Genomic DNA, 27,040 nt, shown 5'->3' with positions numbered 1-27,040 from the left:
GATCCTGGGAGTTGTAGTCCGCGTTTTCTTTCCCGACGCGAGTGCGGCTCTTGACCTTAGCGGAAGAGCGGTGTGGGCGAAGGGGGAGGTGGCAAGTGGCCGAGCTTTCTGATTGGCTGAGGGGTCCGCGGCCGTTGGGGCGGGAAAAGGCTGTGGAGGGCTCGAGGCCGCAGTGGGCATTGGGTTTTCCTCGCTCTTGAGGTGAAGACAAGCTCGCGGAAGGCGAAAGATTCTGTCTGGAGTGAAGCTCAGGGGGTGGGTTTATGGATCCAGTGAGTCGCCCAGGTGTCCCCCGAGGCTTCTGAAGATGGACAGACCTGTGAGGTCAAGATTGGCCTCCCTCAGTGATTTCCAGTTCGGAGCTGTCGCCACAGAGACAATCGAAGACGCTCTGCTCCACCTGGCGCAGCAGAATGAGCAAGCCGTGCAGGAGGCTGCCGGCCGGATGGGCAGCTTCAGGGAGACCCGGATCGTGGGTGTGGATGCCGGGCTGGGGAACGAGTTCATGGGAGACGGGGCCGGTGGGGGGGGGGGGTGTCACCCGTCTTTGAGTCACCGACCTGGAGATTCCGTTTACCTTATTCATCCAAATAAGTGTTGTTAGTAACTACTAGATGCCTGGTCCAGGGGATGTGGGAATGGACGAGACCCCGCAGCACCCCACCCTTGACTTCAGCCCCTACAGAGTGCTTACCCACATACCACTTGGGGGAGAGCGGGGTAGAACCGACATCCAGATTCGAACAAATCTGTAACTGACACCAAGGACGGTTAGATAAGTGACGCACCAGATAAAAGAAGCTTTTATGGAGATTGAAGGGGGTGATAGGGAGAAGTGAGAGTAAGAAGAATTAAGGTAGACCTTGAGGAAGGATAGCATTTTGGTTGGCGAAGGTGGAGGAGGGGGACGGCATTTCTACCCAAAGGGTATGATAACCGAGTAAAGCTATGGAAATAGAGAAGCTTGGGGTGAGTGTGGAAGAAGAGTTGAAATTAAGACCAGAAAAGTCTGGAGACATTCAGTGTGGAAGGCCAAGGGGAAGAGTTTATACATAGCTTACTAGGGAAACAAGACGGCATTGAAGGTTTTCAAATATGGGAGTGATGTGACTTTAGCCTTTGCCCTAGAAAAAGATTATGTTGGCTCTGATGTAAAGAATGATTTGGAGTAGAGAGAGAGAGAGAGGAGGGAGGTGGACCAGAGGAGTCTGTGTCAGTAGTTAGGCAACAGGGCAGATGGAATGACAAGGGAGGATGGATTAAAACATTTCAGAGATAAAATCTGGAGCTCTGCAGTGGATGAATTTAAGAGGTGAAGAAGGTGAAGATGACTGTGCCAAAGGGTTGAGCCTAAGAGAATGGGAGTATAGTGGTACTGTTAAGAGAAACACACACATTCATTTAAAAAACAAAAAACCCAGGAGGAAACGTGACCTTTGTTTGGGAAGGTAACAGATTTGGTTTTGGATCTACTGAGTTTCCAGTGCTTGTAGAACATCTAAAGTAGAGTGTCTGGTGAGCTGTTTAAAAAATAAGTCAGAAGAGAAGTCAGAACTGGAGATAAAGTTTTAGGAGTTATCTTCATAATGATACTGTTGAAAACTGGCCGAGAATGAGTCTGAGAGGGAGAAAAGAAAAGAGAAGCAGGTCAAGGTCAAAATGTCCCCTAGGAGACATTTTGTGTTCAGGCACTTGGAGTAGGAAGAAGAGTCATGAAGGGAACTAAAAATATGGCTGGGGAGAAAGGAACAGAACCAAGACACCTTGGGAAGCCAAGAGTTTCCCGAAGGATGACGGTCAGCTGTTTCACATGCCTCAGGGATATGAACGATGGAATAAAGGTTGCAAAAGGGTGATGTTATTTAATAATTTGGACATATTTGCTGGCCTTTGAGATCATTGTTGTAGCAAGTTGGGAAAAGTAGAAGCCAAACTGTAGAACAATAGGGAATTCATGAGGAAATGGAAGCAGCAGGTTTAAGCCAGCCTTTCAAGAAGGTTAGCAGTGATGGAAACTAGGGAGATAAAGAGCCGTAGCTTAATAGAAGGGGAGAGTCTTTCAGTTAATAGATGTGTTTATAAGTGCAGGATGGAGAGGCAGTAGGGTAGGGAGGCATAACCGTTATGCATTGCACCTAACCCTACCTCAGTTTTCTTGGCAAGTTAAACTAGAAAATAGAAACAATCACCCAGATAATTCAGACCCAAACCAAAACAAAACCAAACAACTGTATACTCGCAAACAAAACAGAAAGGAAGCTTAAACTCCAGCAAATAAAAGGACTAATAACATACAATTATGTGTTTTAGGGTATTTTGCTTAACTGCTTAAGCTAATCTGCTCATTGGCCACTGCTAGCAGGGTTTTAGTTTTTGTAACAGTAACGTTTTGTACATATGTGTAACACATCAAACGGACTGTTCAGCTTTGTGCTAGCATGACTTCCATGTACCTAAGAAAGTCGAACTTTCTCTGAAGACACATGGTCATTCGACTGTGCATAATTCTTTACTGATCAGTGCTAAAAGTCCCAAGTTCTACAGGAGCTTCCTTTGTTAAGAACTAACATTTACCCCTGTTTCCACCCTCTTAATGAGATTGCAAACTAAACAGAATTCTATCTGGGGCTGTTCTTTCAAAGAGAAACAGAGGCAGCCTAAGATCTTGCCAAGGTATCTTGCCCTTCCCACCTTCCCATTGACTTTGCCCCCCCTCCCCCAAAGTGGGCTATGTTCCTGATCTAGGGGATATTTCTTCCAAACCAGCCACTCCATAGTAACAAACTTGTTCCTGGGGAGAAGTTCAGCCACCACAGATTTCACCCAACAAACTGGTGGTGGGGAGAGGGTGTCCAGCTGTAAAGTGAATCGTGTTTGTAAAGCAATGGGAGTTCTCTAGAGGGCGGTTACTAAACAAACACTGTTGTAAAGAATATTGAAGCTCCAGGAGGGCCTTTTTCTGTTCCTGTCAACATTCCACTGAAAACAGAATATAGGGGCTAGGGTTTTTAATCCATCCAAGAATCTCCCTTGAAGCTGGAGTTTCCCAGCATGGTGTAGAGGCCAACTGAGCCAGCTGGTATGTTTGTGTGTAGCTGGCCAAGCCTTTTATCAGCTGGGACCCACAGGAAGGCTCAAGGGTCACTGAGGGGGCTTGGGAAGCCCTTGTCTTTGACGTTCAGTCAGTCTCCTTTTCGTGCCTCTGATCTGCTTGTTGGCAGGAAAGGGAACTCAGCTCAGTTTGGGTTGTTTGAGTCCCCTTTCTCACCCCCTGACCCTCTTCCCTTGGCCCCATCATGGCTTTTACACAATGCCAGGAGTTCACAGAATGGTTTTAGTTGCATCTTGTGAATTAGTCTCTTCTCTCTTGTTTCGGCAGAGTTTGTTTTTCTCCTGTCTGAACAATGGTGTCTGGAGAAATCCGTGAGCTACCAGGCTGTAGAAATCCTAGAAAGGTAAAGCCCTGGGCGTAGTGGTACCTCTTAGAAGGACTAACGTACCCTTTAAACATCTTAAAAAAGACAAAAAAAAAAAAAAAAAAAAAAAGACAGTCGCCCTTCAGCATGAGACCTGCTTTGGCACCCTCTACTGCTTGCAAATGTCCCGTTTTTCAGCCAGGGACTAAGACTGGAGACTGGAGATAGGGCAGAGCTTGCTGCACAAACTTCCTTTAGTTTGAGTGAGTGTGGATTGATTACTCTCCCCTTCCCTTCCTTCTAGGTTTATGGTTAAGCAGGCAGAGAATATGCACCGGCAAGCCATGGTCCAGCTGAGTGAGAAGAAGGAGCCTCAGAATTGGAAAGCTCTGAAAGAGCAGCTTTCCAGCAAGTTTGTCCTGCGTCTTGTGTCGTGTGTTCAACTGGCGAGCAAACTTTCCTTCCACTACAAAGTAAGGAGCGGGGGTCCCTCCTGGGCACCTGCGTGGTAGCAGAAACCAGCTCGTCCACAGGCGACTGTGAGAAACTGCCTCCTAAGCTAGGTGTTATGACTCCTGTAGAAATTCCAGAGTGCAATTATGCTTCCTAAATAAGCACACCTCCTACACACACACACACACACACACACACAGGTAGTTCTTTAATAGCCTACGGTTCTGTTCCCAAAGTGTAATTGCTGGACAGATGCCATCATTTATGCAGGTCACCTTTCCTCCCCTTGGACTCAAGGACAGTTTACGTAAGGTGCCTGAATTGCCAACAGGCCTATCAGTGTTAAAGACAAACGGTTACATTTATAGGGGATAAAATGTTTCCATACCCCTACCCGATGCCTGTGTGGTAAAATATCATTCCTGCCACAAAGATTCACTGTCTTCTGTGGCCAGAGGCTGCACTCGGTGCCATGGGTACAACAAGTGAAAATATTGCCAGCACCCTCAAGGAATTTATTATCCAACGGGAGGAGACATGCAGGCAGATAATGTGGGAGCGCGCTCTGCTGAGTAAATACAGACAGCTATGCGTGTACCTCCTTGGCCTTGGAAAGTCAAGCAAGTGTATTTAAAGAAAACGACTTCTTGAAGGCGGGTAGGTAGGCGTGGGCAGGAGATGGGTGGATGCTAAGAAAGAGGGAGAGGCATTCAGGAAAGCAGGGAAAGAGGAAAGGGAGGAGAGGGAGATCCAGACACAGGAAGCAGCACGTGTACAGGTTTGGAGAGCTGCACAGTCTCAGGAACTGCAAGTAATCCTGTGTGACAGGCGTGGGGCGTGAGGGGCCAACTGCCAAGAGAGACGGCGAGATGAAGGCATGGGCTGGACTGTGAAAAGCTTTGTATGCTACACCAAGATGCGTGATCTTTAGTCTGACACCTCTCTCTCTCTCTCTCTCTCTTTCTCTCTCGCTGTTTTGTTTTCCTTTGCTCAGATAATCAGCAACGTTACAGTCCTGAATTTCCTCCAGACTCTAGGGTATGTGCACAGTAAAGAAGAACTGCTGGAGTCAGAGCTTGATGTTTTGAAGTCCCTGAACTTCCAGATCAATCTGCCCACTCCCCTGGCATATGTGGAGATGCTTCTGGAGGTGTTAGGTATCTACTGTGTCGGAGGGTGTGGGTTGGCATCTTCGTAGAAGGCAATAAGCATGTTCCCAGGGCTTTGGAAGCAGTGGGCAGAACCTGCCAGTGGGAAATGGCAGGAAGCCTGAGATGACCGAATCCCGTGTTCCTTTGGTACCTGTCAGGGACGGAGACTCAGGTCTCAGCGCCTGGCTGGTCTCACTGGGCACTCTCTTATTACAGGATCAACGAGGTGATTTTCTAGAGGGATGAGATAAGAGGGGAGCAAGCAAATATATTCTAATTGTGTGTACACGGCAGATAGAGATTTCTTTATCTTCCCCTTTATCCTTTAAAACTGACCTCCAACTAGGAACGCCTGGGTGGCTCAGTGGGTTAAAGCCTCTGCCTTCAGCTCGGGTCATGATCCCAGGGTCCTGGAATCGAGCCCCGCATCGGGCTCTCTGCTCAGTGCGGAGCCTGCTTCCCCCTCCCTCTCGCTCTACCTGCCTCTCTGCCTACTTGTGATCTCTGCCTGTAAAAAAATAATAATAATAATTGACCTCCAACTAAAGAGGTTTCCTACAGTAGAAAACATTAGCTCAAGAGCTTTGTGTCACATGTCAATGGTGATAGTGATCAGAGAGGACCCACTTACCGTTCTTTGCCATGCCCATACTCCATCTAGGATACAATGGCTGCTTGGTCCCAGCCACACAGCTTCATGCAACCTGCCTGACCCTGCTCGACCTTGTCTATCTCCTGCATGAACCCATATATGAGAGCCTGCTGAGGGCTTCCATTGAAAACTCTGTACCCAGTCAGCTGCAAGGGTAAGCCAACTCCTTCAGGTAGGCCCCTTCCAGAAACAGTGTTTGAAGCACACCTCGAGAACATACCACGGGAATGGAATTTACCCAATAAGGCATCCAGTCCACAGATAACCTGCACAGGTCACTGGTTTTAATGAACTCCCAGTATGTTACTTAGATGCAGATGACTGAGCCCCACCAGCAAAAACTGGAAAGGATTTTGCTTTTAAATTTAAATGACTGCAGGTAATTAACATACTTTCTTTCATAGTTCTTCCTTTACTGCTGTTTAGATTTGAGATTACTGGACTGCCTTTTAGTCGCTTAGAAAAAAAAGACAGTCACAGGGTTGCGACTTAGACAAAAGGGTTTGATTACTGTAAAGTCAGACGGGTAAAAAGGCTCACAGTTCCAAGTGTTAGGGAGGCAGATGGGACAACAAAGGCAGATAAACCAGTCGGAAGGCTCAGGTTTTGATCCCAGGTGGGTTGGGGGAGGAGGCCAATTAGCCATCACTTGGGCATTTCCTTCGGTATCTAAAAAAGTCCAAGATGATCAACATAAACAACTCATAGTTGAAGTCCCATGGCCCTCAGATTTGGAAGGTCAAGTTCCATTCAAGCTCCAAAACTGATACGGTTTTAATCACTCAGGGAAAAGTTTGTTTCAGTGAAGGAAGACTTCATGCTGTTGGCAGTAGGAATCATTGCGGCAAGTGCTTTCATCCAAAACCACGAGTGCTGGAGCCAGGTGCGCACCCCTGACCAGGACTGGTGTGGTCAGAATTCACTCTATAGAAAGCATTCTCCCAACGGTTAGGGGAAAAGATAAGACAACTTATAAAAAATAAGTCAAGACCCAGCATGAGGATGAGTAAGCAGGATTTGGGGGGCGGGAATACTAGGGCAGGCCCGAAAAGCCCTCTCGTTTTCCCCTTATGGAACTGGAAATGAAGGGTGACATTCAGCTTGTTCTTCTCCCTTTCTGATGACAACCGGCTATTATGGTCAGGTCCAGTAAGTATGCGCTCCCCAGTAGAAGCCAATGTCTAGGCCCCAATGCCGTCTTCATATTTCATAGACCTTATCTCCAGCAGAATAAAATGTCTAGTAGAAACTTTCCAGGCTCTCACTATCCTAATGTCACCTGGCCATTGGCAAACACTGGGATCTGGATTTAATCTCCTCTGCAAATGCAGAGAAACAAAAAAATTTACATATGGCTTGAGAGAACAGGCCAAGGGATGTGTCTGTCTGTGCGCTAAAACACGGTGAGGTTATTTAGTAATACGGAGTCTGTCTCCTTCTGTAGGTTGTGGGGCATTTGCACAGCATTACAGGCATTGCCTTGGAAAGCATCGCAGAGCTCTCTTACGCAATCCTAACTCACAGCGTGGGAGCCAACACGCCTGCACGAAAGCAGCCGGCTCCTCCCCACCTGGAGGCCAGAGCTCTGAGGGCCGCCGCTGCCTCCAACACATGAGGTGCCTCCAACACATGAGGTGCGCTCAGCCCACCAAGTATAAACAGCCTTCCTCACCACGCTCAGCCCTCCTTCTGTTTACTCTCCGACTCAGGATACAGAAGTTCTGAGTATCTTTTTGAACTATGTTTTTGTATTCCAACTTCATGCTCCTTTTTCTGCACCAGAGAGAGAGTTAAAGTTGACAAGCAGGTCCTTTTCACCGTTATCAAGACTGAAAATGCCAAGGAGCTGGGAGGAGACAGAACATTAGTGAAGTTGGTTCGTTTTTGTTTAACAAGATAGTTATAGCTTTTCCTTAACTATTCACTTCATTGAGAGAGGACACCAGACATGGAAATTAGTATTAACCAGGGGCTTGAAAACCAGGACTGTTTGGGTGACCTTGACTGATGATCATCAAGGAGGCAGCCTTTCTTTCCCCTTCAAGTTAGCTTAACATCTCTGTTCTGTCACCGAGATGTACACAAATGGGGCTTCCTCTACAGCTGACTATCTCCACGAGTCTTTTTTAAAAATAACACTAATCCATCTCTAAACATGTTTCGACAGAATTTCCACAAACTGCACTTGAACTCAACACTCCCAGAATATAAAGTACTCTATCTTAGTCAACAACAACAAAAAAAAACCAACAGTACACCTCTGGGCAGTTATTAGACTGCAGTTAAAACTTTTATTACAAATAATTAAATCTCTGCATAATGTCTCAGACAATATCAAACACCATTTCATTTCATATTTCTAACAGAAAGCAGAGTAGGCAGTCAGCACGAGAACCGAGACAGGACAAGTGTTAAATTTCAAGCTTCTGATCATACCACCTGGTGACCAAAGCTGATATGTCACTCTCTCACATTATCCAACTGTGCGTCTCACACATCTCGTCGACTCAGTGCAGACTGAAGTTTCTAGTTCATATTTTAAGTGCAGGAAGTTGAGAGAGATAAAGCCCAGTGAAAATACATCAATCTCAATTCAACTCCATTAACAATAACAACAAAAGCAAATTTAAATTAGTTTTGAGGGGAAGGGGGCAAGGGAGGTATGGGGTTAAGAGCCAAAACTATGACAAAGGCTGGTAGCTGTACAAGGCATGTTGTAGCTCTGGAAAATGTCACATGATATCCTAAAATAAAGTGGCTTTTGTGAATTTTTTTTTTCCTTTTTGGTATTGTAAACATGTGCTGTTTAATAGTACCCGAATTTAATTTAAAATACTTTTTTCTCTTTGCAAACAAAACAAAATTTAAAGCCTTTAAGGCAAACTTATCTTCCTCAGGAAAAAAAAAGTCACTTGTTATAAAACTGTGAGGACACCCAAGCAAGCCCCCACTTGAGATTCGTCAGCATGAACTTGAGAGCTTTTGTCCACTGTTCCTCAGAGTTAAACTGGGTTTTGATGGAATAGGAGCCGCCACTGCCTCCTGTGTCTTCAATCTTGCCTTTCTCCACATCCATCCTGCAGACGGACACAGCAGAGCTCATTAGTAACTGAGATCCGAGTTAAGTCAGTTCAGGCAAATGGGCAGGGACTTGGTCATGGGACCATTCACGTCATTTTATCTAGTAAAGAACTCTTGGCAAGGAATGGTAGTGTATTTTGGATTTGCTTGAAAGCCAAACATCAAGAAGGCTGTCACAAGAGCCTCATTGTCATTGCAGAGTACAGGGACAGGACACACACCCAAACAAATGAGAAGCCTGCAGCAGAGGGTACGTGGGGGTTACAGTACTCCTGTCTGTTTTCCTAGGCATCCCTGAACTCAAGGGGAGAGAAGGGAGGCAGAAGAAAAGAAATGCTTTGTTTTGGGGTGACAGAAGCAGCTCGGCCTTACTCTCTTGAACTAAGGTCTCCGTCTATCATTGGGCTCTTATAAAATTTGACCAAAGGAAGCATTCTTATTTATTTCCAAGGGCTTAAGGGGAAAAGCTTCTGGGAATTAGAGAACTGGTTTGACCTCTGTGCTAAGAAAATCCCCCCAAAGCCCCGAAAAGAATATTCTTTCTCCTCAGGGACCAAGTGGTCACATTCAGTCCGGCTCGGAATGTTGACTCTGTCTTTGCCCATCAGTGTCCTGTGACTCTGTGGCATTTTCTGCTTTCCCACCATTTACACACTATGTCTTGCTTCCACTCTTACTGTCCCTTAAATCCTGCTCAATTTGGTCCTACTCCATGTTCATTCCACATTAGGGGATACTGACCTGTAAGGAAGACAAAAACGTGTCTCGCCTTTTTCTACCTCTTCTTTGAACTGCTGCACACAGTCCAGGAAAGCCACCATGGCATGGTCAAACTTGTTGTCCCAGAAAAACCGCAAGCCCCCAGAACAATATAATGGCAGCTCCTGCCCAGGAAGAGAGAGAACCAGCTAAGGGGGTGGCACTGAGACTGGCTACCAGCGATTGTTCCCAAGCCTAGCAATCCCTCGAGTGGTGTTCTGTCCGTATTCCACTGGAAACAGTAAACTCGGGCCAATACGAGCCACCAAGAACTGCTTCACCATCACTGGAAATGAATTAAACCCTTAATCTCACAGTGATCCCTTTCCCACTCCAGCATATGTCTCCTCTGATCTGCCCTTAGCCCTTTGCAACAGATTGTAAGAACCTATTTTGTGTCTGCAGTCCCCAGAAGGCTAATCCTGACCTAGACAAGACCCCAAACAAGACATGGGATCATGAGGTACCTCTAAGAAAGAAACTAGGAAATGCTGTTATCAAAAGGAAACCATTCCCTCAGGAGGTACAAGGATTCTGCCTTCCAGTGAGAATGGGGCTTCCCAGAATACCTTAGATTTGTCTGTCAGAGACTCCAGATACGAATGGTTTCCATAGGGAACGAGCCGATACCTAAAATGGAGATGCACACGGAGACGGATACAGGACTCCTGCTGAAGTGATTACTGGAATGTTAGAACCCAGTGATTTTCAGGCTTCATCCTCCCAAGGACAACTTTTATTATTCCCACCCCTCTCCCTCATCTCCTCATAGACTCCATGTTTAAAAGATGTTGTTACTGAGCCAACTACATTTATTATATAATTGGCTGGGGGGGCCTTTCATTGGAACATGTAGGTTTTGTTTAGGCTGAAAAAAACAAAAGCTGAAAACAGCTTGAGGAACCACCAAGGTTCTGGAGAAGCTGGGCTGGGAACCACAGCTCTGGTCATGCAGTTCAAGGACTGCTGCCTGAGTGGAGAGAGCCCTGTCGTAAGGGGGATGATCAGAAGCAGAGTCTCCACAGACAGAAAACCCTCACTGTGTTGGGAGCAAGGGCTCCTGGCCCAGCAGAGGACTCCCAGGTTGGAGATACAGATTATATCAAGGACACGCCACACCCCAAGAGAGGGGGGCATTTCTTACCTCTGAAATTTCAGACCCATCTTATTGGCCAGGGCGTGGAGCAGCAACACCGTCTGACCCCAGGCGGCATTGATCTCATTCCATTCCACGGGCACACTGGGCAGGCGACCCAGTCGGAAGTTATTGATGGTGCCAAACTGTCCACTGTGCCTGGAGGAAGGCGGGAGGGTGGGGGGAAACACAGGGAGACCTTAACACTCAGCAGTTTGAGGCTTCCAGCTCGCACCTAAACCCTTGCATAAATCTCTCACCCCATCTCCCCATTCACATACCTCAGCTCTACTGGGCATTTTATTTACTTAAGTAAGCTCTGTGCCCAACGCGGGGCTTGGACTCACGACCTCAGGATCAGGAGCCACGTGCTCTACCGACCGAGCCAGCCTGGAGCCCCTCTACTTGGCACTTTAAATACACATCCAAACGTGAGTCATCATCTTTCTGCTTGTGCTCAGATGCCGAAGCAGAAAGGGGCACATCATTCCTGAACTCTCGCTCTCTGTTCCCTCCCCTCAAAAAACACCAAGCCCTCTTGACTGGACTTCCTAAATCTCTCCAATCTGTCCACTTTTTTCCAAACTCAGTGCCGCTGCTCTATCTTTTCCCACTTAGAGGCCACCTAACAAGTCTCCTTACCACTGGCACTGCCAACACTTCCCGCAGCGCAGGTAAAGCGACCACTCACAAAATGCTTCAGTGGTTTCCACTGCCCTTTGGATGAAGCCCAAATCCCTTCATGAGGTCTATGAGCTCCTTGGAGAACTGGTCACTCTCCAGTTTCATATCTAGTCACTCTCCCCTTCACACTCAATCGCCAGTCACAATAAGCTCCTTTCAGGTCTCTGGACTCACCACCCCCATGTTCCTCTGTTTCTTTGCACATGATGTTCCTACACCAAGAACAATCCCCCCTGCAGGCTTCCCCTTCATGTCTCAGCTTAAACATTAACCTCCCCTGGGGCAAACTTTCCATGGGGCCTTCCCATATTGCACCCAGTGCCTTTATACAGCCCGAGAGCTCCCCCCGCCGCTGTCGGGGGTCACAGTCACCACGCCGCATCACAACAGGTTATCACACAGCCATCCCTTTCACGAGATTCTAAGCAACCAGAAGGTAGAACGCACACTGTGTGCTATTGCCCTTTGGGTTCTTAACATGGTGCCCGCCATGTATGAGATGCCCAAAAGATACCAGTTAAATGGACAAAACGTCGAATAAATACATCAATGATCCTAGGGGGAGCACCTGGGCAGATGACAAGGTTTTCATGGGACTGGGGGGCTCATGTGTACAGTCCGACATGGTGGGAGGCGGGCACCCCAGCCTGGTGGTCAGCAGCTAAGGTGCAGGCGTGCAGTGCTCCCCCGACCCTCCTCACCCTCCAGCCCACGTTACCAGATGTGGAAGGTTGCATTGAAGACATTGGTTTTCTTCAGCTTGTCCAGCTGCATCTGGGCATAGCGCATCTGGTTTTCCACGCTCTTCAGCTCATCGTCCAGCTCCAGCTGTTGTCGCTTGAATTCACTGTACTCCCGCTGGTACCTGTGAGCAGCAAAGGGGCCGCTGAAGGCTGCTGGTTCAGGACTGAAACTTCTCTCTCACCACCCGGCATAACAGTTCAGTCTGGTGGTTATGGGGAGACCTAGTTACAGCATCCTTTCCATTTGGCACAGATCCCATTCAAAGGAACATACAGGCCCTAGTTGTTCTGCCTGCGAGGGACCGAAAGGTCTCAAATTCCAGCTGCCCACATGCAAAAGGTAGAGGAAAACAGGACTTTCCTAAACCCGGGCCAAGCGCTTCTCGTATTTCTGATCCTTTACAGAAGGGAGGTGAGGGGGTTAAGAGTGGCTTTTTCCTTGAAATGACCATAACTGAACTACCAGAACCTCACTTCTATGCACCTACCAGTCCTTTAGAGTTAGATACACCATTTCCAAGGAAACTTGCTCACTACTTTGAAAAGATTAATTTTTTCTCTATCACCTCCCCCACTTTAGTTAGTGCCGCCACTGGGTCTCCTCCCCTGGACAGAGGATTCTCTCAGGGCAGGATCACCAGTGAAATTTTGGGGCTGGGAAAGAACGAATGCAGGCCACCATGCTCATCTTTCCAGAGCAGGATGTGCGTTGGGTGGCTGACTTACGGTTCCCGACATGATGGAAATGCAACTAGAACCCTCGTTTCTCTGCTATTTCACCGACACACTTTTTTCACTTATGTGGGCATGCCCCTTCATATAGAACCCTCTCAACAGATCTCAAGAAACAGGGCCTGAGGGGCGCCTGGGTGGCTCAGTGGGTTTGGCTCAGGTCATGATCTCAGGGTCCTGGGATCGAGCCCTGCATCGGGCTCTCTGCTCAGTGGGGAGCATGCCTCCTCCCCTCTCTCTCTCTACCTGCCTCTCTGCCTACTTGTGATCTCTGTCTGTCAAATGAATAAATAAAAAATTTTAAAAGGGCCGTCAGGGTGGCTCAGTGGGTTAAGCCTCTGCCTTGCCCCCAGGTCATGATGTCAGGGTCCTGGGATCGAGCCCCGCATCGGGCTCCCTGCTCAGTGGGGAGCCTGCTTCCCTCTCTCTCTGTGCTTCTCTGCCTACTTGTGATCCCTGTCTGTCAAATAAATAAAATATTTAAAAAAAAAAGAAAGAAAGAAAGAAAGAAAGAAACAGGGCCTGGAAACAGTATGTAGGATCTGGAGCAGACAAGCTGCCAAAAGACAGGTGACTGCAGCTTACAAAGTACACAGACACGTTCAGTTAGAAGCCACTTGTCCTGGAGCCTCAGGCCAGGAAGATGGAGGAAGAGGGTGACGACTCACTGAGCTTCCTCCTGGTCCAGTCTCTCAGCCTCAGCCTGGACCTTCTCGAGATTTTCCGCCACCATCTTGCGGTTCTTTTCCACCTCTTCCAGCTCCTGGATCAGCCTCTCCTCCTCCAGTGCCAGCTCCTTTAGCTCCATTTGTAGCTGTTCACTGTCGTCCTCGTTCATCTGCTCTAAGATCTCCAGACAGCGCCTGCCAAGCACACAGGCAGAATATACTCACTGCAGGAGCCCGTTATGCTGTTTACCTGAGCACAGCTCCCGGGTCAGAGCCAGGCTGTCTCAGCATAGGGACAGCTCTCACATCCAGACCTCAGGTTCCCGGTGCCAGCTCTAGAGGAACTCACTTGTAGTTCTGACACTCATTTTCGGTGACGTTGAGCTGAGTGTCGAGCTGGTCTAAGAGAGTATCTGTGCATTCCTCGCACAGCGGGTGGTCCACATCAGTCTGGCCTGACATGATGTCAAAAAGGTCCCCAGTGACCTGGAAGGGTGGGGTAGGGGAGAGTCAGGGTAGGGCCTGGCGCCCGCGACCTATCAGGCCACCCCCTCTAGAAGCCAGGCCTCCTGCTGCGACGCTGCCCACTTGCCTTCAGTCTTCGGCTGAGGTTCTCCATGGTGCCGCCGTCAGATGCCTCCCCGATCAGAGTGAAGCTGTTGGCACTTTCAGTAGACATCATCCTGCAGACAGCCCCCCGCCCACGGGCCACATGAGGGAGCAGAGAGGCCTCCTCCACCGACTGTTGTTGTCAGTGGCAGGGACTCTCAAGCACCGGCTGAGGGGTCTCAAGGCGCATACGCACTCCTAGCCCGACTGACCTCCCAAGGGTACCTCTCTCCCAAGGGAAGGCCATGCTGGTCTTCCACAGGGGCACTCAGCTCGAAGGTTGGCCTGGATGGACTAAGGAGGGGAGAGGGGGCATCAAAAACTGACATGTGGGTGTGTGTCTACAGCAGAAAAGGAAGGAGAATCAGGAAAGACCATTTTTAAATCTTATACCCCTCGCCAGCAGCCTTCACATGCATCAACGACTAAGAACCTGAACATCTGACAACACCTGCTACTCTAAAGCTTTTCAAGAGCCCATCTCTTTTATCGTCATTCACTCCCTCAGACTTTCCATTGTCCCTTCCCACTGTGTGAATGGCTACAGGGCAAACCAATACTGGAAAGGGCTGGGCCAGGTATAAGAGAATACATCTTTTCTGGAAGAGCCAAAAGGTTAGGTGATTTATCTCCACCACCTGGCTCCAGGTCTCAATTCTGGGTTCCATTAAAATTCTATTGGCCTCTGGCAAGAAACAGGGGGCTGGGAGTGGTAGGCACCTGGCTGGGGGGATGAATCTGCGAGAGACACCATCCTGGCGAGTTTCAAGAAATGGCTCCTGCGAAGGAAATAAGAAGGCATTAGAACTCTGGCAGCTTGGAGGTGGGAGTCCCAAACAGCCTCAGAACTATCTGGTTTTAACCTTGATTGATAACTGCCGGACTTGATAAACCAGACACTTAAGAAATAGGAATTACCTAGCCCATCCTCAGATATGTGCACTAAGAGAGGACCCCGGTACAGACACACCTCAAGTCCCATGTGACTTTTTATGGGAAACATCTCCCAACTATGTTATACTCCACTGTAGTTAAATTTACATTTTCTCAACACTTCCCAGTTAGGGGTAGGGGAAGAATGCCCTGAAACACCACACAAGAAAAAAGCCGTATCAGACTGCAATGAAGTTTGCCGTGGCATACAACAAAGTAGGTAATTTATACGCTTTTGATACTTTGATATAATTTATGTGTGATCAAATACTTAGACATCTACCTTTGACAAAGAAAATGATCACTGATGTTATCACAGTTTAAAAATGACATGTTTGGGGTGCTGGGGGGCTCAGTAGTTAAGTGTCTGCCTTCAGCTCAGGTCATGATCTCGGGGTCCCGGGATAGGGTCCCAGGTTGGACTCCCTGCTCAGCGGAAGTCTGCTTCTCCCTCTCCCTCTGCATTCCCCAACCCCTGCTCATGTGCACGCAGTCTCTCAAATAAAATCTTTAAATAAACAAAAATGACATGTTCTCTAATACTGATGATCCTTTCTAGCTAGAGTAATCATATTCTAGTCCAAACTAAGCTACTTTTGAGAATGGAGAGGAGTGGATATTAATAATTAGCTAGGACAACAGATATAAACCAGGCATGCCTTGGGATGACCTGTGTGTCCAGGTCATTTCCCACCTATAATGGCTGGTAATTCTGCTTCAAATAAAAAGCCTCTCCCCACATTTTAAAATTATGCCTCATTTGTCATCGTGTGACCTCAGAAGCACTTCTGAGTCCATAACCCACAGAGGCCTGATCACGTAGAATATCTCTTGTTAACCAAAAATCCCAAAAGTCTCGGGGCTCCTGAAGCACCAAGTACCCTGCAGAAACCCAGTTTGCATTTCAGTGTTTCATACCTCTCCTGGGTTAGCCTCTTCCTCTTGGGTCTCTCCTGGTTTCACCTGGGCAGTGGCAAGTAATGGAGCTAAGGACAAGGAAAATACCAGAATTAGAGAGAGCCTTAACAAAGCTGGAGTGTGTATGAAAGTATGGGAAAACAAGGAAAAAAAGCCTCATCACCACTCCCACCTCCACCTTTTCCTTTAAGTACCATCTGCACATAGATAAACCTTTTGTCTTCCTCCCCTTACCCCCATTAAATCAGATTAAGGAAATTTCTTTTTAGATTAAGGAATTTTTTAAAAATTTTCCCACTGTAATATCACGATTGTGTTTTGAAAAAGACATCTTAGCACAAGTGCCATCTTCCAGTCATTCGCTAAAATGACCAACACAAAGGGAGAGAGGAGAGGTACCCCACTGTATGTTCTTTAGGTCTTTTAGAAAACATGGAGTTCCTTTGGCAACATACATGCGAATTTACAAAAAAGGTGATACAGTGGACATCAAGGGAATGGACGCTGTTCAAAAACGACTGCCCTGCAAACATTACCATGGAACAACTGGAAGAATCTACAATGCTACTCAGCATGCTGTTGGCGTTGTTGTGAACAAACAAGGACAAGATTCTTGCCAAGAGAATTAATGTACGTGTTGAGCATATTAAACACTCAAGAGCCAAGATAGCTTCCTAAAGCCTGTGGTGGAAAATGATCAGAAAAAGAAGGAAGTCAAAGACAAAGGTACTTGGTTCAACTGAAGCGTCAGCCTGCCCCAACCAGAGAAGCCCACGTGGCGAGAACCAACGGAAAGGAGCCCGCGTGGCTGGAACCCATTCCCTAATTCATGGCATGAAAAATTTAAGCAAAATAAAAGACGTCAAGGCTGTAAAAATGTTTCTCTTGAGCAGAAGTATAGTGTCCTTTCCCCTCCAAAAATATTTAAAGCAAACTTTTTGTCCTAAAAAATAAAAATAAAAAACAAAAAGACATCTTATCTTTCAAAAATACTCACCAAAACATTTACAGTATCTTTACGTTTGGGATTTCCTCCAACATAATTAGGGGTGAGAGGGGAATAGACGGGGGTATAGATGAAACAGGATTTAAATATGCATTAATAATTGTCGAAGCTAGGTGATGGGTATTAAGGTTCCTTTTATACTCTGAAGTTTTCCATAACAAAAATTAACATCTCCTCTCCTCCAGAATAACTTGGAAGGAACACGAGAGAACTTTCTGGGAAGATGAAACCATTCTACATCCCAATGATCTGAGTTACACGAGTGTATCCATTTTGTCAAAAATGCACAGCTAAGATTTGTACATTTAAAGGCATGACATTTTTGAAGATATAGAGAACACAAGAATGGTGAATGTGGCTTCTTGTTGAAGCAGGGTGATGGATATGAGGGAGTTCACTATGCTATTCCCTTGACCAAATGATTGAAATTTTCTGTAGTGAAAGGTTAAAAATATATTAAAGAGGGGCGCCTGGGTGGCTCAGTGGGTTAAAGCCTCTGCCTTCGGCTCAGGTCATGATCCCAGGGTCCTGGGATCGAGCCCCATGTCGGGCTCTCTGCTCAGCAGGGGGCCTGCTTCTCTCTCTCTCTCTGCTTGCCTCTCTGCCTACTTGTGATCTGTCTGTCAAATAAATAAATAAAATCTTTTAAAAAAGGAGAGAGAAATTGGTAGCAATGATAACAGCTAACACTTGAATACTATTTGCCCAGTATATCCCTAAGTACTTAAGTTTTTCATCATACCCAATCCTTACAATTACCCTGAGGTCATTTTACATTTTACAGATAAAGAAACCAAGAAACCAGGGCTTAAAAAGTAAAAGTAACTTACAAAAAGCCATCCAGCTAGCAAATGACACTTATGATTTAAATCCAAACAGGCTGACTCTGGACCCAAGAGCTTATTTATCTTTTTTTTTTTTTTTTTAAGATTTTATTTATTTATTTGACAGAGAGAAATCACAAGTAGATGGAGAGGCAGGCAGAGAGAGAGAGAGGGAAGCAGGCTCTCCACTGAGCAGAGAGCCCAATGTGGGACTCGATCCCAGGACTCTGAGATCATGACCTGAGCCGAAGGCAGCAGCTTAACCCACTGAGCCACCCAGGCGCCCCCCCCAAGAGCTTATTTAAACTACCTATTCAGTCTTTTCTTTGTTTTGTCTCTAACTTCATCCCACTTCTTGGACTTTAAGAAACTGTTCCTCCATTTACCTAATGTTGGCCACCGGATAAGTCACTTAACCTCTCTGAGCCTCAATTTCTCAACTGTAAAATGATGATTGTACTCCTCCATTGGGGTTGTTGCAGGGATAAGTGATATAATGCATGTAAGGCACTTGCTATACGGTAAGCCCTCAACAAAAATTGTTTATTATTATATATACATATTCCTTTACTCTGAAACAGTAAGAGCAGAAAACTAAGGACCCTTCCTTAAAATAGGAAGCTCTCAGAAGCACACACTGTCAGAACTCCTTCATGTTCCCGACTAGAAAACGGGGAGGCCGAGAGATGAAATGACTTTCCTAAGTTCACAGCAAGTTTGTGGCAGATTACAAAGACAGCCACCTTAAGACCTACATCTCCAAAGCTGCCCTTTTCCCACGATCTTGACCACCCTCTTTCCAAGGGTCTCCCTGACCTGTGAGCTCCTGGATGGTGACACGATCCAGGATCTTGAAGCTCGTGTCCAGTTTCAGGGGCTGGCTGCAACGCTGGCACACGAAGCTCACTTGCATGGTGCTGCTGGAAGTTTTAGACCCCTCCATCCCTGCGGCGGTAGAGAGGCGATGTTAGGTTGAATCAGCGCCCTTGAACTCTAGGTCCGGGGCTACCACCTGCCTTGTTGGTATAGTGAAGGGGGGAAATCCTCGCCCACGCCATTCCCTGTAGGAGCGGTCGGATATCAGGCGGACCCGTTTCCGGGAAAGCCCTGGCAAAGCCAGTTTACCAGCCCAGAGTCTGGGAGCGGCTTCGACAGGGGCCGTCAGGGTTCCCAGGCTCACTTCTAAAGCCCCGGTTCAGCCCCCGAGCGTCACCTCGGGACCCGGAGCCCGCAACCCTGGTCCAGTCTACCGCGGGGGCACCGTGGCGTCAGGTCTCCCCGGGAGGGACGCCTCCAGAGCTGCCATAGCACAGCCTTCTGATACTTCCCTATCGGCCAGCGGAGGACTTCCGCCCGGACCGGACGTGACGTCATGACCGCCTTGCTGTGGCTCGGGTGGTCGGTCGGGCCGTACTTGTTTACGGGCCCCGCCGCGCCACCTAGAGGCTTATCTGGGAAGCGCGGCAGGCGTTGGCGGGTGGGCAATAGTAGTGAGGAAGAGGCAAGGATGAGTTAGGAGAGAAAGAGGAGCCTCACCCAATCTGCAACTCTGTGTCTTTTCTTTAGATTTGTTACTTCTGAGCAGAACCACTTTAATTCTTCTTGAAGTATCAGTTTTAAAACTTTCTCCTTGGGGGAGCTGGGCTCTCTTTCAAATGCCCCTGAAAAAGTGGTAGACACACTTGGGAGGGGAAGGTGAGGAGGTAAATTTTATCCTGTTCTACTTTATATTTTAAACTTTTAGCTATTTATTAGAGAAAATGAAGCGTTTCAGATATCAAATATCAAGTTATCGAAATTATAAAACTAAAACATTTTATCTTGATGCAGGAATAGACCACAATCAATGGAACATAATATAGTTTAAGAATAGACCAAGTTTACAGGGGTTTTAGTATATTGTAAAAGCTCGTATTTCAAATCAGTGGGGAAATGAGCTACTTAATAAGTGATGACTGGATCCAAACAGTCATGTAGAGAGCAGAGAGCTGAATCTCTACCTCCCTGTTTACCCCGAAAGAAGCTCCAAATTGGTCACAAATTTAAGAATCAAAACCACAATAGTTAAAGGTACTAGATGAAAGCATTAGTGAATATTTGGAGTGGAGAAGATCTAAGTATGATGAAAATCAAAAGCAAAGAGGAAAATATGGAATTCTACTCCTTAGAAATTAAAGCTTTCTGAACTGTCAATGACACTGTAAAAAAATTTACAGAAGAAAAATGTAGAATATAGTTGTGGCTCATAAGACAGGTGAGTTTCCTCAATATACAGAGATCTATTTGATCAAAATACAGAACTTTTTCAAAAAAACCACCAAAGACCAGTAATGAAATGGGCAAAATATATGAAAAAGTGAGCTCGCAGAACAACAAATGGTTGATAAAGAAACAGATGTTTCATTTCATTTGTAATTAAGTCAATGGAAGTTAAATGGGGCAGCATTGTTGATTTATGAGATTGGTAAAGGCTAAACCAGTTGATAACATCAAATGCTGATGAGCATTCATGAAACTCTAAAATAACATCGGCTGGGAATGTAAATTAGTATAATCTTTTTGGAGGTCAGTTTGGAAACATCTATCAAATTCTTTTTTTTAAAATAATTTTATTTTATTTATTTGACAGACCAAGATCACACGTAGGCAGAGAGTCAGGTAAAGAAAGAGAGAGAGAGGGAGGAGTAAGCAGGCTCCCCGCCGAGCAGAGAGCCTGATGTGGGGCTCAATCCCAGGACGCTGGGATCATGACCTGAGCCGAAGGCAGAGGCTTAACCCACTGAGCCACCCAGGTGCCCTGGAAACATCTATCAAATTCTTAAATGTTCATATTCTTGGACTCATAAAATATCTTTCTAGGAATTTACCTAATAGATATACAAGTACACAAATATATACGTCCAAGAATGTTCACTGCTCAATGTCCTTCAGCCATAGAGGATTGTTTAAATAAACTGTGGTATTATTCATTCAGCAGAGTACTATGTAGCCATGAAAAAGAATAAAGTAAAATTCCTTTTTTTTAATTCATTTTTTTGACAGACAGAGATCACAAGTAGGCAGAGAGGCAGGCAGAGGAGGGAAGCAGGCTCCCCACTGAGCAGACAGCCCGATGCGGGGCTCAATCCCAGGACCCTGGGACCATGACCTAAGGCGAAGGCAGAGGCTTTAACCCACTGAGCCACTCAGACAACCCTAAAATTTCTTTTTATTTGGTAAATTTGGCCACTTTGATAATAGTCAGAAAGAAGGGCAAAGGTGGCTCTAGGGAGACTAGCTAAGAGGTTTCTCCATGAATTGAGCCAAGAGGTGTCAATCGAAATAAAAATTATAGGCAGTATACATGGTATGATTTTATTTGTATAAAAAATAACATGACATATGATATGACCTGTGTTACGTGGACAATGGGACAGAGACTTTTTCTTCTACTTAAGACAAGTTTGTACTGCTGGATTTTTTTTTTTAAATAAGCCTATAATTCATTTAGAAGATCAAACCTTTACAGGAAGATGATTTTTTTTTTTTAAAGAAGGTATTTATTTAACAGAGAAGGAGCACAGGAAGGGGGAGCGGCAGAGGGCGAAGAAGGCCCTCTGTAGGCAGGCCCTCTGCTGAGCAAGGAGCCTGATTTGGGGCTTGATCTCAGGACCCTGGGATCATAACCTGAGCAGAAAGCAGTCACTTAACTGACTGAGCCACCCAGGTGCCCCTATAGGAAGATAATACAACAAATTCAGGAAGTTAGGGGGTTAGTGTCATAATGTTACCCTTAATCTCACCACACTGTAACTTTTATGGTTTCCATTCAGATGGGTTAATGTGTACTTTAACAGTTGTATTTGTATTTATAATCTGTATGTAATTTTTGTATCTTGTTTTTAAAATTTAATATTACATATTATATTTTTCATTTTGCTACACAATTTTTGTAATTCCCATTCTCATATACTGCATTATGTTACATCAAATGAATGGCTTTAATGTATTTCTTCTTTGCTGGAAATTTCCATTGTTTCCAGCGTGGCTGATTACAATAATGCTGCAATGAAAAGCTGACGGCTTCCTTGTGTTAAAGTCTCACTATTGGGATTATTGAATTAAAAGAGCATGGCTAGGGGCGCCTGGGTGGCTCAGTGGTTTGGGCTGCTGCTTTTGGCTCGGGTCATGATCTCAGGGTCCTGGGATCGAGCCCCGCATCGGGCTCCCTGCTCCGCGGGAAGCCTGCTTCCCTCTCTCTCTCTCTCTCTCTCTCTCTGCCTGCCTCTGTGCCTACTTGTGATCTCTGTCTGTCAAATAAATAAATAAAATCTTAAAAAAAAAAAAAAGAGCATGGCTAGGGGCGCCTAGGTGGCTCAGTGGGTTAAGCTGCTGCCTTTGGCTCAGGTCATGTTATCAGGGTCCTGGGATCAAGTCCCGCATCAGGCTCTCTGCTCAGCGGGGAGCCTGCTTCCCCCTCTCTCTCTCTGCCTGCCTCTCCATCTACTTGTGACTTCTCTGTCAAATAAATAAATAAAATCTTTAAAAAAAAAAGAGCATGGCTATTTCATGTCTATTGACTAACATTAGCAATTGCTTAGAAAGCGGTTGCACATAATTATATTCTTCCCCCAGTAGCATATTAGAGCGTCTGTTTCACAATACCCTGGCCAGTATTAGATATCATATATCTGATGAATAAAGGCAAAAAAAAAAATGGCACTTCCCTGTTATTTTCACTGGCATCTTTGGTTACTTGTATATATTGGCTTGCTGTAGTTTCTCTTTTGTGAATTTTGTTTGCATCTTTTGCTCATTTATCTGCTAGGTTCTTAATATTTTTCTTAATATTTTCCATCAATTTATGCAACTTCTATTTAATTAAGGTGTTTTCCAGATGTGCAAAAATTTTACATTTTTATAAAGTCAAATCTTCTCTTCTTTTCCTTAAGATTTTATTTATTTATTTGAGAGAGAAAGAGCATGAGAGGAGAGAGGTCAGTGGGAGAAGCAGACTCCCTGCTGAGCAGGGAGCCCGATGCAGGATTCGATCCCGGGAATCCAGGATCATGACCTGAGCCGAAGGCAGTTGCTTAGCCAACTGAGCCACCCAGGTGCTCCAAATCTGCTTTTTTTCTTGGTGACTTATATTGTTTAGAAAGTTGTTTCCATGGGATAAATAAATATTAAAATGAAATTTAAAATTTTTGAAGATTTTATTTATTTGAGAAGAGAGTGGGAGAGAGAGCACGAAAGCAGGAGAGCAGAGGGAGAGGGACAAGCAGATTCCCCACTGATCATGGAGCCTGAGATCGTGACCAGAGCTGAAATCAAGAGTTGGACACTAAGACAGAAGTGAGGAGGTGGAGGGGCACCTGGGTAGCTCAGTTGGTTAAGCATCTGTCTTCCGTTCAAGTCATGATCCCAGGGTCCTGGGATCAACCCCCACATTGGGCTCCCTGCTTATCGGGCTCCCTGCTCCCACTCTTCCCTCACCCCTCTCTTCCCTGCTCGTGTTCTCTCTCTTTCTCTCTTTCAAAAAAATAAAAATAAATAAAATCTTCAAACAACAGCCACAACAAGTGAGGAGATGGAGAAAAGCATACTCATATAAGATGCATTATACAGGTAAAGCTAACAGGACCTGCTGATGAATTAGATGTGGCAAGAGGAAGGAAAGAGAGGAATCAAGGTTGACAGTTCAATGTTGGTTTGAACAACTAAGTGGATAGTTGTCTTTTACTGAGATGGGAAAGGGCAGGAAAATAACAGGTGTATGGAAGAATCCAGAATCCTGGTTTGGCCATATCATGCTTCAGATGTCTATTCGTTACCCAGATAGGACAATTGGAGCTCAGTAAAGATGTCAGGACTACAGATACAAATTTAAAAAGATCTGCATACAGATGGTATTTATAGCTATGAACATGGGTGATACCTCTTAGGGAGAAAGTGTAAGAGGAGAATAATAAAGGATGTAGGACTAAGCCCTGGAGCATGCCACCATTAGGAAGTAAGCAGTGGAGGAAGACCCAGAAAAGGGAATAGGTCACCAGTGAGGTTGGAGGAATGTTGGAAAAACAGCTTGCCATGTGAGTGGTTAGGGGTGCCGGGGTGGCTAAGTCAGTTAAGTGTCCAACCCTTGATTTTGGCCTATAATTTTTGGTCATGATGGTAGGGTTCTGAGATTGAGCCCCATATCGGGTTCCAAGTTCAGTGGTGAGTCTGTTTGAGATTGTTATCTCTCCTTCTCCCTCTGGCCCTTCCCCTGCTCACATACTCTCTAAATAAATAAATAAAATCTTTAAAAAAATTTTTAAAAGATTTTATTTATTTATCAGAGGGGGGCGGAGAGAGCGAGCACAGGCAGACAGAATGGCAGGCAGAGGCAGAGGGAGAAGCAGGCTCCCTGCCGAGCAAGGAACCCGATGTGGGACTCGATCCCAGGACGCTGGGATCATGATCTGAGCCGAAGGCAGCTGCTTAACTAACTGAGCCACCCAGGAGTCCCTAAAAAAATTTTTTTAAGTGGAGTGGTTAATGTGTACCACCCAGAAATGCAAGATGAAGAGAGGTAATCCCTTGTTCTATCAGCATGGCAACTGGTAACCTAACAAGAACAATCTCAGTGAGAACATGGGGTGGGAGAGCCTGATTGGAGTGGACTGGAATGAGTGGGAGATGAAGTAAAGTAAGAGACAATAATATCATTCAAGAAATCTTGGCATGGGGAAGAGCAGAGAAATGGAGTGATAGCTACAGAGGAATCTGGGTCCATTTTTCTCAAGATGGGAGAAATCTATCATGTTTGAAAATGATCCAACAGAGAGAGATAAATGTAATATAGGGGAAAAATGGATAATCACAGGAGCAGAGACCTAGAGAAAGTGAAGCGTATGGGACCCAATGCACGAAGAGTTGGTTTTTGATGGGAACAGGGTCTTTCCTTTAATGAAAGAGGAGGAAAGGCAGAAAGTACTTATGGGCTGGCAAACTTAGTGGGGAGAGGAAGTTCTCTTTTGTTTCAGAGGCAGAGGCAGAGGCAGATTCTTCATTGCCTTCTCAATGAAGAATCAGCCAAAATCATAAATTGGATGTGGTAGGGGAGGAATTGTCGAGGATTAAGGAAATGAGAAAGCACGACAGTCATTTGGAGTGTACGCGAGTACACTTGTCAGGGACAAGTAATAGGTTCTCTGCAGTGTTGTGCACCCATGTGGATATGAATTTAAAGTGGTACCAGTCATCAGTAATCACATTTGATTCACAAGCACCAGAAATGAGTAGTTCGGTAAATGTAGTGGCCCTCAACAATTGTTAACTGAATAAATAAATAAATGAGTGGAGTGTTACATAAAACGTTTGGACAGGGAAGGAGGAAGGAAAATAAAGAACGAATGTGTATCTGTCGTCTTACAATCTACCTAAAGATAAAACACAATTATTTGAAAACAAAGCCATATTTCAACAAATACAAACATATGAAGTTTTCAACTTAAAGTTGTTAATTCTGAAAGAAATGCAGGGTAATCACATACTTAAGATAGGATGAAGTTAATTTGGAAAAGCATTCCTAAAGTTAACTTCCAGATCAGAGTTTACACTGATCTGTACACTAGGTACAAGTGTTAACAGAAAGCAGAGGTAAAATAGAGAAAACTAATAGACATTAATAAGGAAGACGGGTAATATGGGTTCTGTTGCATATAGTCTTGAAGAAATGGAAACAGACCTGGAATTTGGAAGCAGCGATAATAATTATATAGTGTAAGGAGTAACCTCTTCATGTTAAGCACTAACAGGTAACTTAGTTGACAATAGCTGCTATTTATCTGATCCCTGCCTTGTGTCCACACACTGTGTTTGTTAGGTTTTTTTTTTTTTACATATTTATGATTTCTAATATTCACAAACAGTCCACAGAATTGCATATTATTTATTTATAATCAAAATTCCTTTTTACAGATGAGGGAATTGAGACCCAGCATTTCAGTCATTTCCCAAAAATATCACAGAAAGGAGCTGAGGTAGGATTAACCCAAGTCTCTGATTCCAAAGGCCATAGTCAATGGCACTTTATTTAAAGATTTTATTTATTTGACAGGCAGAGAGCACAAGTAGGCAGAGAGGCGGGCAGAGAGAGAGAGAGAGAGAGAGAGAGGAAGGGAAGCAGGCTCCCTGCTGGGCAGAGAGACCCAGGACACTGGGATCAAGTGGGAAGGCAGAGGCCTTAACCCACTGAGCCACCCAGGTGCCCCAATGGCACTTTATTTAATTGTGTATTCCTGCCATTTCCCTTGTGCTTAGCTTAGAGGCCTTCCCGGGATAAATGCTGAGCAGAAAGAATGACTCCAAAATGTAGATTAGACAACCTGCCTTCTTACTTAATTCAAAGGGACGCCTGGGTGGCTCAGTGGGTTGAGCCTCTGCCTTGGGTCTCAGGGTCCTGGGATCCAGCCGCGCATTGGGCTTTCTGCTCAGGGGGGAGCCTGCTTCCCCCCGGCCCCTGACTGCCTCTCTGCCTACTTGTGATCTCTCTCTGTCAAATAAATAAATAAAATCTTAAAAAAAAAAAAATAGACCCCTGGTGTTCTCTACCTCAGTCATTTCCTAACATTCCTCAAATTTTGCAGTAATGTTGTCAGGTTATTTTCTGCTGTCTTTCACCAGTATTAAGACCCAGGTGGTCAGAGAACTTGAGTCTTGTTTAACTTTTGACTTCCCTGAGATGTGCTTTTCTATTTTTTTAAAGATTTTATTTGTTTATTTTGAGAGAGCGAGGACTCTCTCAAAGCAGGGGGAAGAGGCGGAGGCAGAGAGAGAAGCAGACTCCCCACTAAGCAAGGAGTCTGATGCAGGACTCAACCCCAGTACCCTGGGATCATGACCCCAGCTGAAGGTAGAGGCTTAACCGGCTGAGCCACCCATGTGCCCGAGATGTGCTTTTCAGTACAGGAGTCACTAGCCACATGTGGAACCTCTGAATCGAGAGCGACAATAAGTGTAAAATCCATACTTGATTTCAAAGACTTGGCTTGAGAAAAGAATGTGTAAGATCTCATCCATATTTTTATATTGATTACACATCGAAAATTTAATGTTTGGATAAACCGGGTTAAATTTATGATTAAAATTACTTTCACCTGTTTTGCCTTTTAACGTGACTACTAGATAATTTTTACTCACATAAGTGCCTCGCGTATTTCTAGTCTCTGGGACAATGCTGTTCCAGGGCCTAGTACAGGGTCCTGCCCCTATTTTATTGCGCGAAATAACCAGTGTTAAGAGACCGAATGA

At 45.5% G+C, this 27,040-nt stretch overlaps 2 protein-coding genes across 8 annotated transcripts; one reads left to right on the top strand and one right to left on the bottom strand.

Annotated features, from left to right (window-relative positions):
• Positions 1 to 108: 108 nt before the first annotated feature.
• CNTD1 (cyclin N-terminal domain containing 1) lies at positions 109 to 7,287 on the top strand. Of its 4 annotated transcripts, none has more exons than XM_059147773.1 (7): positions 113 to 476; positions 3,380 to 3,455; positions 3,721 to 3,889; positions 4,864 to 5,026; positions 5,682 to 5,826; positions 6,459 to 6,555; positions 7,117 to 7,287. In XM_059147773.1, the coding sequence occupies exons 1-7, from the start codon at positions 308 to 310 to the stop codon at positions 7,285 to 7,287; spliced, it is 990 nt and encodes a 329-aa protein (XP_059003756.1). In that variant the 5' UTR covers positions 113 to 307. The 4 variants fall into 4 exon arrangements, with proteins under 4 accessions (XP_059003757.1, XP_059003756.1, XP_059003758.1 ...); XM_059147775.1 differs by lacking the exon at positions 113 to 476 and adding an exon at positions 739 to 927; XM_059147776.1 differs by lacking the exon at positions 113 to 476 and adding an exon at positions 739 to 969.
• Positions 7,288 to 7,935: 648 nt separating this feature from the next.
• Positions 7,936 to 19,122, bottom strand: BECN1 (beclin 1). 4 transcript variants are annotated; one of them, XM_059148964.1, is made up of 13 exons: positions 18,978 to 19,122; positions 18,581 to 18,709; positions 15,935 to 16,002; positions 14,804 to 14,862; positions 14,309 to 14,377; positions 14,067 to 14,157; positions 13,824 to 13,960; positions 13,475 to 13,669; positions 12,050 to 12,196; positions 10,657 to 10,806; positions 10,082 to 10,142; positions 9,495 to 9,637; positions 7,936 to 8,749 (listed from the first exon to the last, which is right to left on the bottom strand). In XM_059148964.1, exons 2-13 carry the CDS (start codon positions 18,705 to 18,707, stop codon positions 8,581 to 8,583), a joined length of 1,416 nt encoding a protein of 471 aa, XP_059004947.1. In that variant the 5' UTR covers positions 18,708 to 18,709; positions 18,978 to 19,122; the 3' UTR covers positions 7,936 to 8,580. The 4 variants fall into 4 exon arrangements, with proteins under 4 accessions (XP_059004947.1, XP_059004948.1, XP_059004949.1 ...); XM_059148965.1 differs by having other exon boundaries at positions 18,890 to 19,121; XM_059148966.1 differs by having other exon boundaries at positions 18,945 to 19,121.
• Positions 19,123 to 27,040: the final 7,918 nt, after the last annotated feature.

This window comes from Mustela lutreola, chromosome 15 (assembly GCF_030435805.1).
Source record: "Mustela lutreola isolate mMusLut2 chromosome 15, mMusLut2.pri, whole genome shotgun sequence".
Lineage (NCBI taxonomy): Eukaryota > Metazoa > Chordata > Mammalia > Carnivora > Mustelidae > Mustela > Mustela lutreola.
The sequence above is the reverse complement of the archived record's forward strand: the minus strand, read 5'-3'. Positions and strand labels throughout refer to the sequence as shown.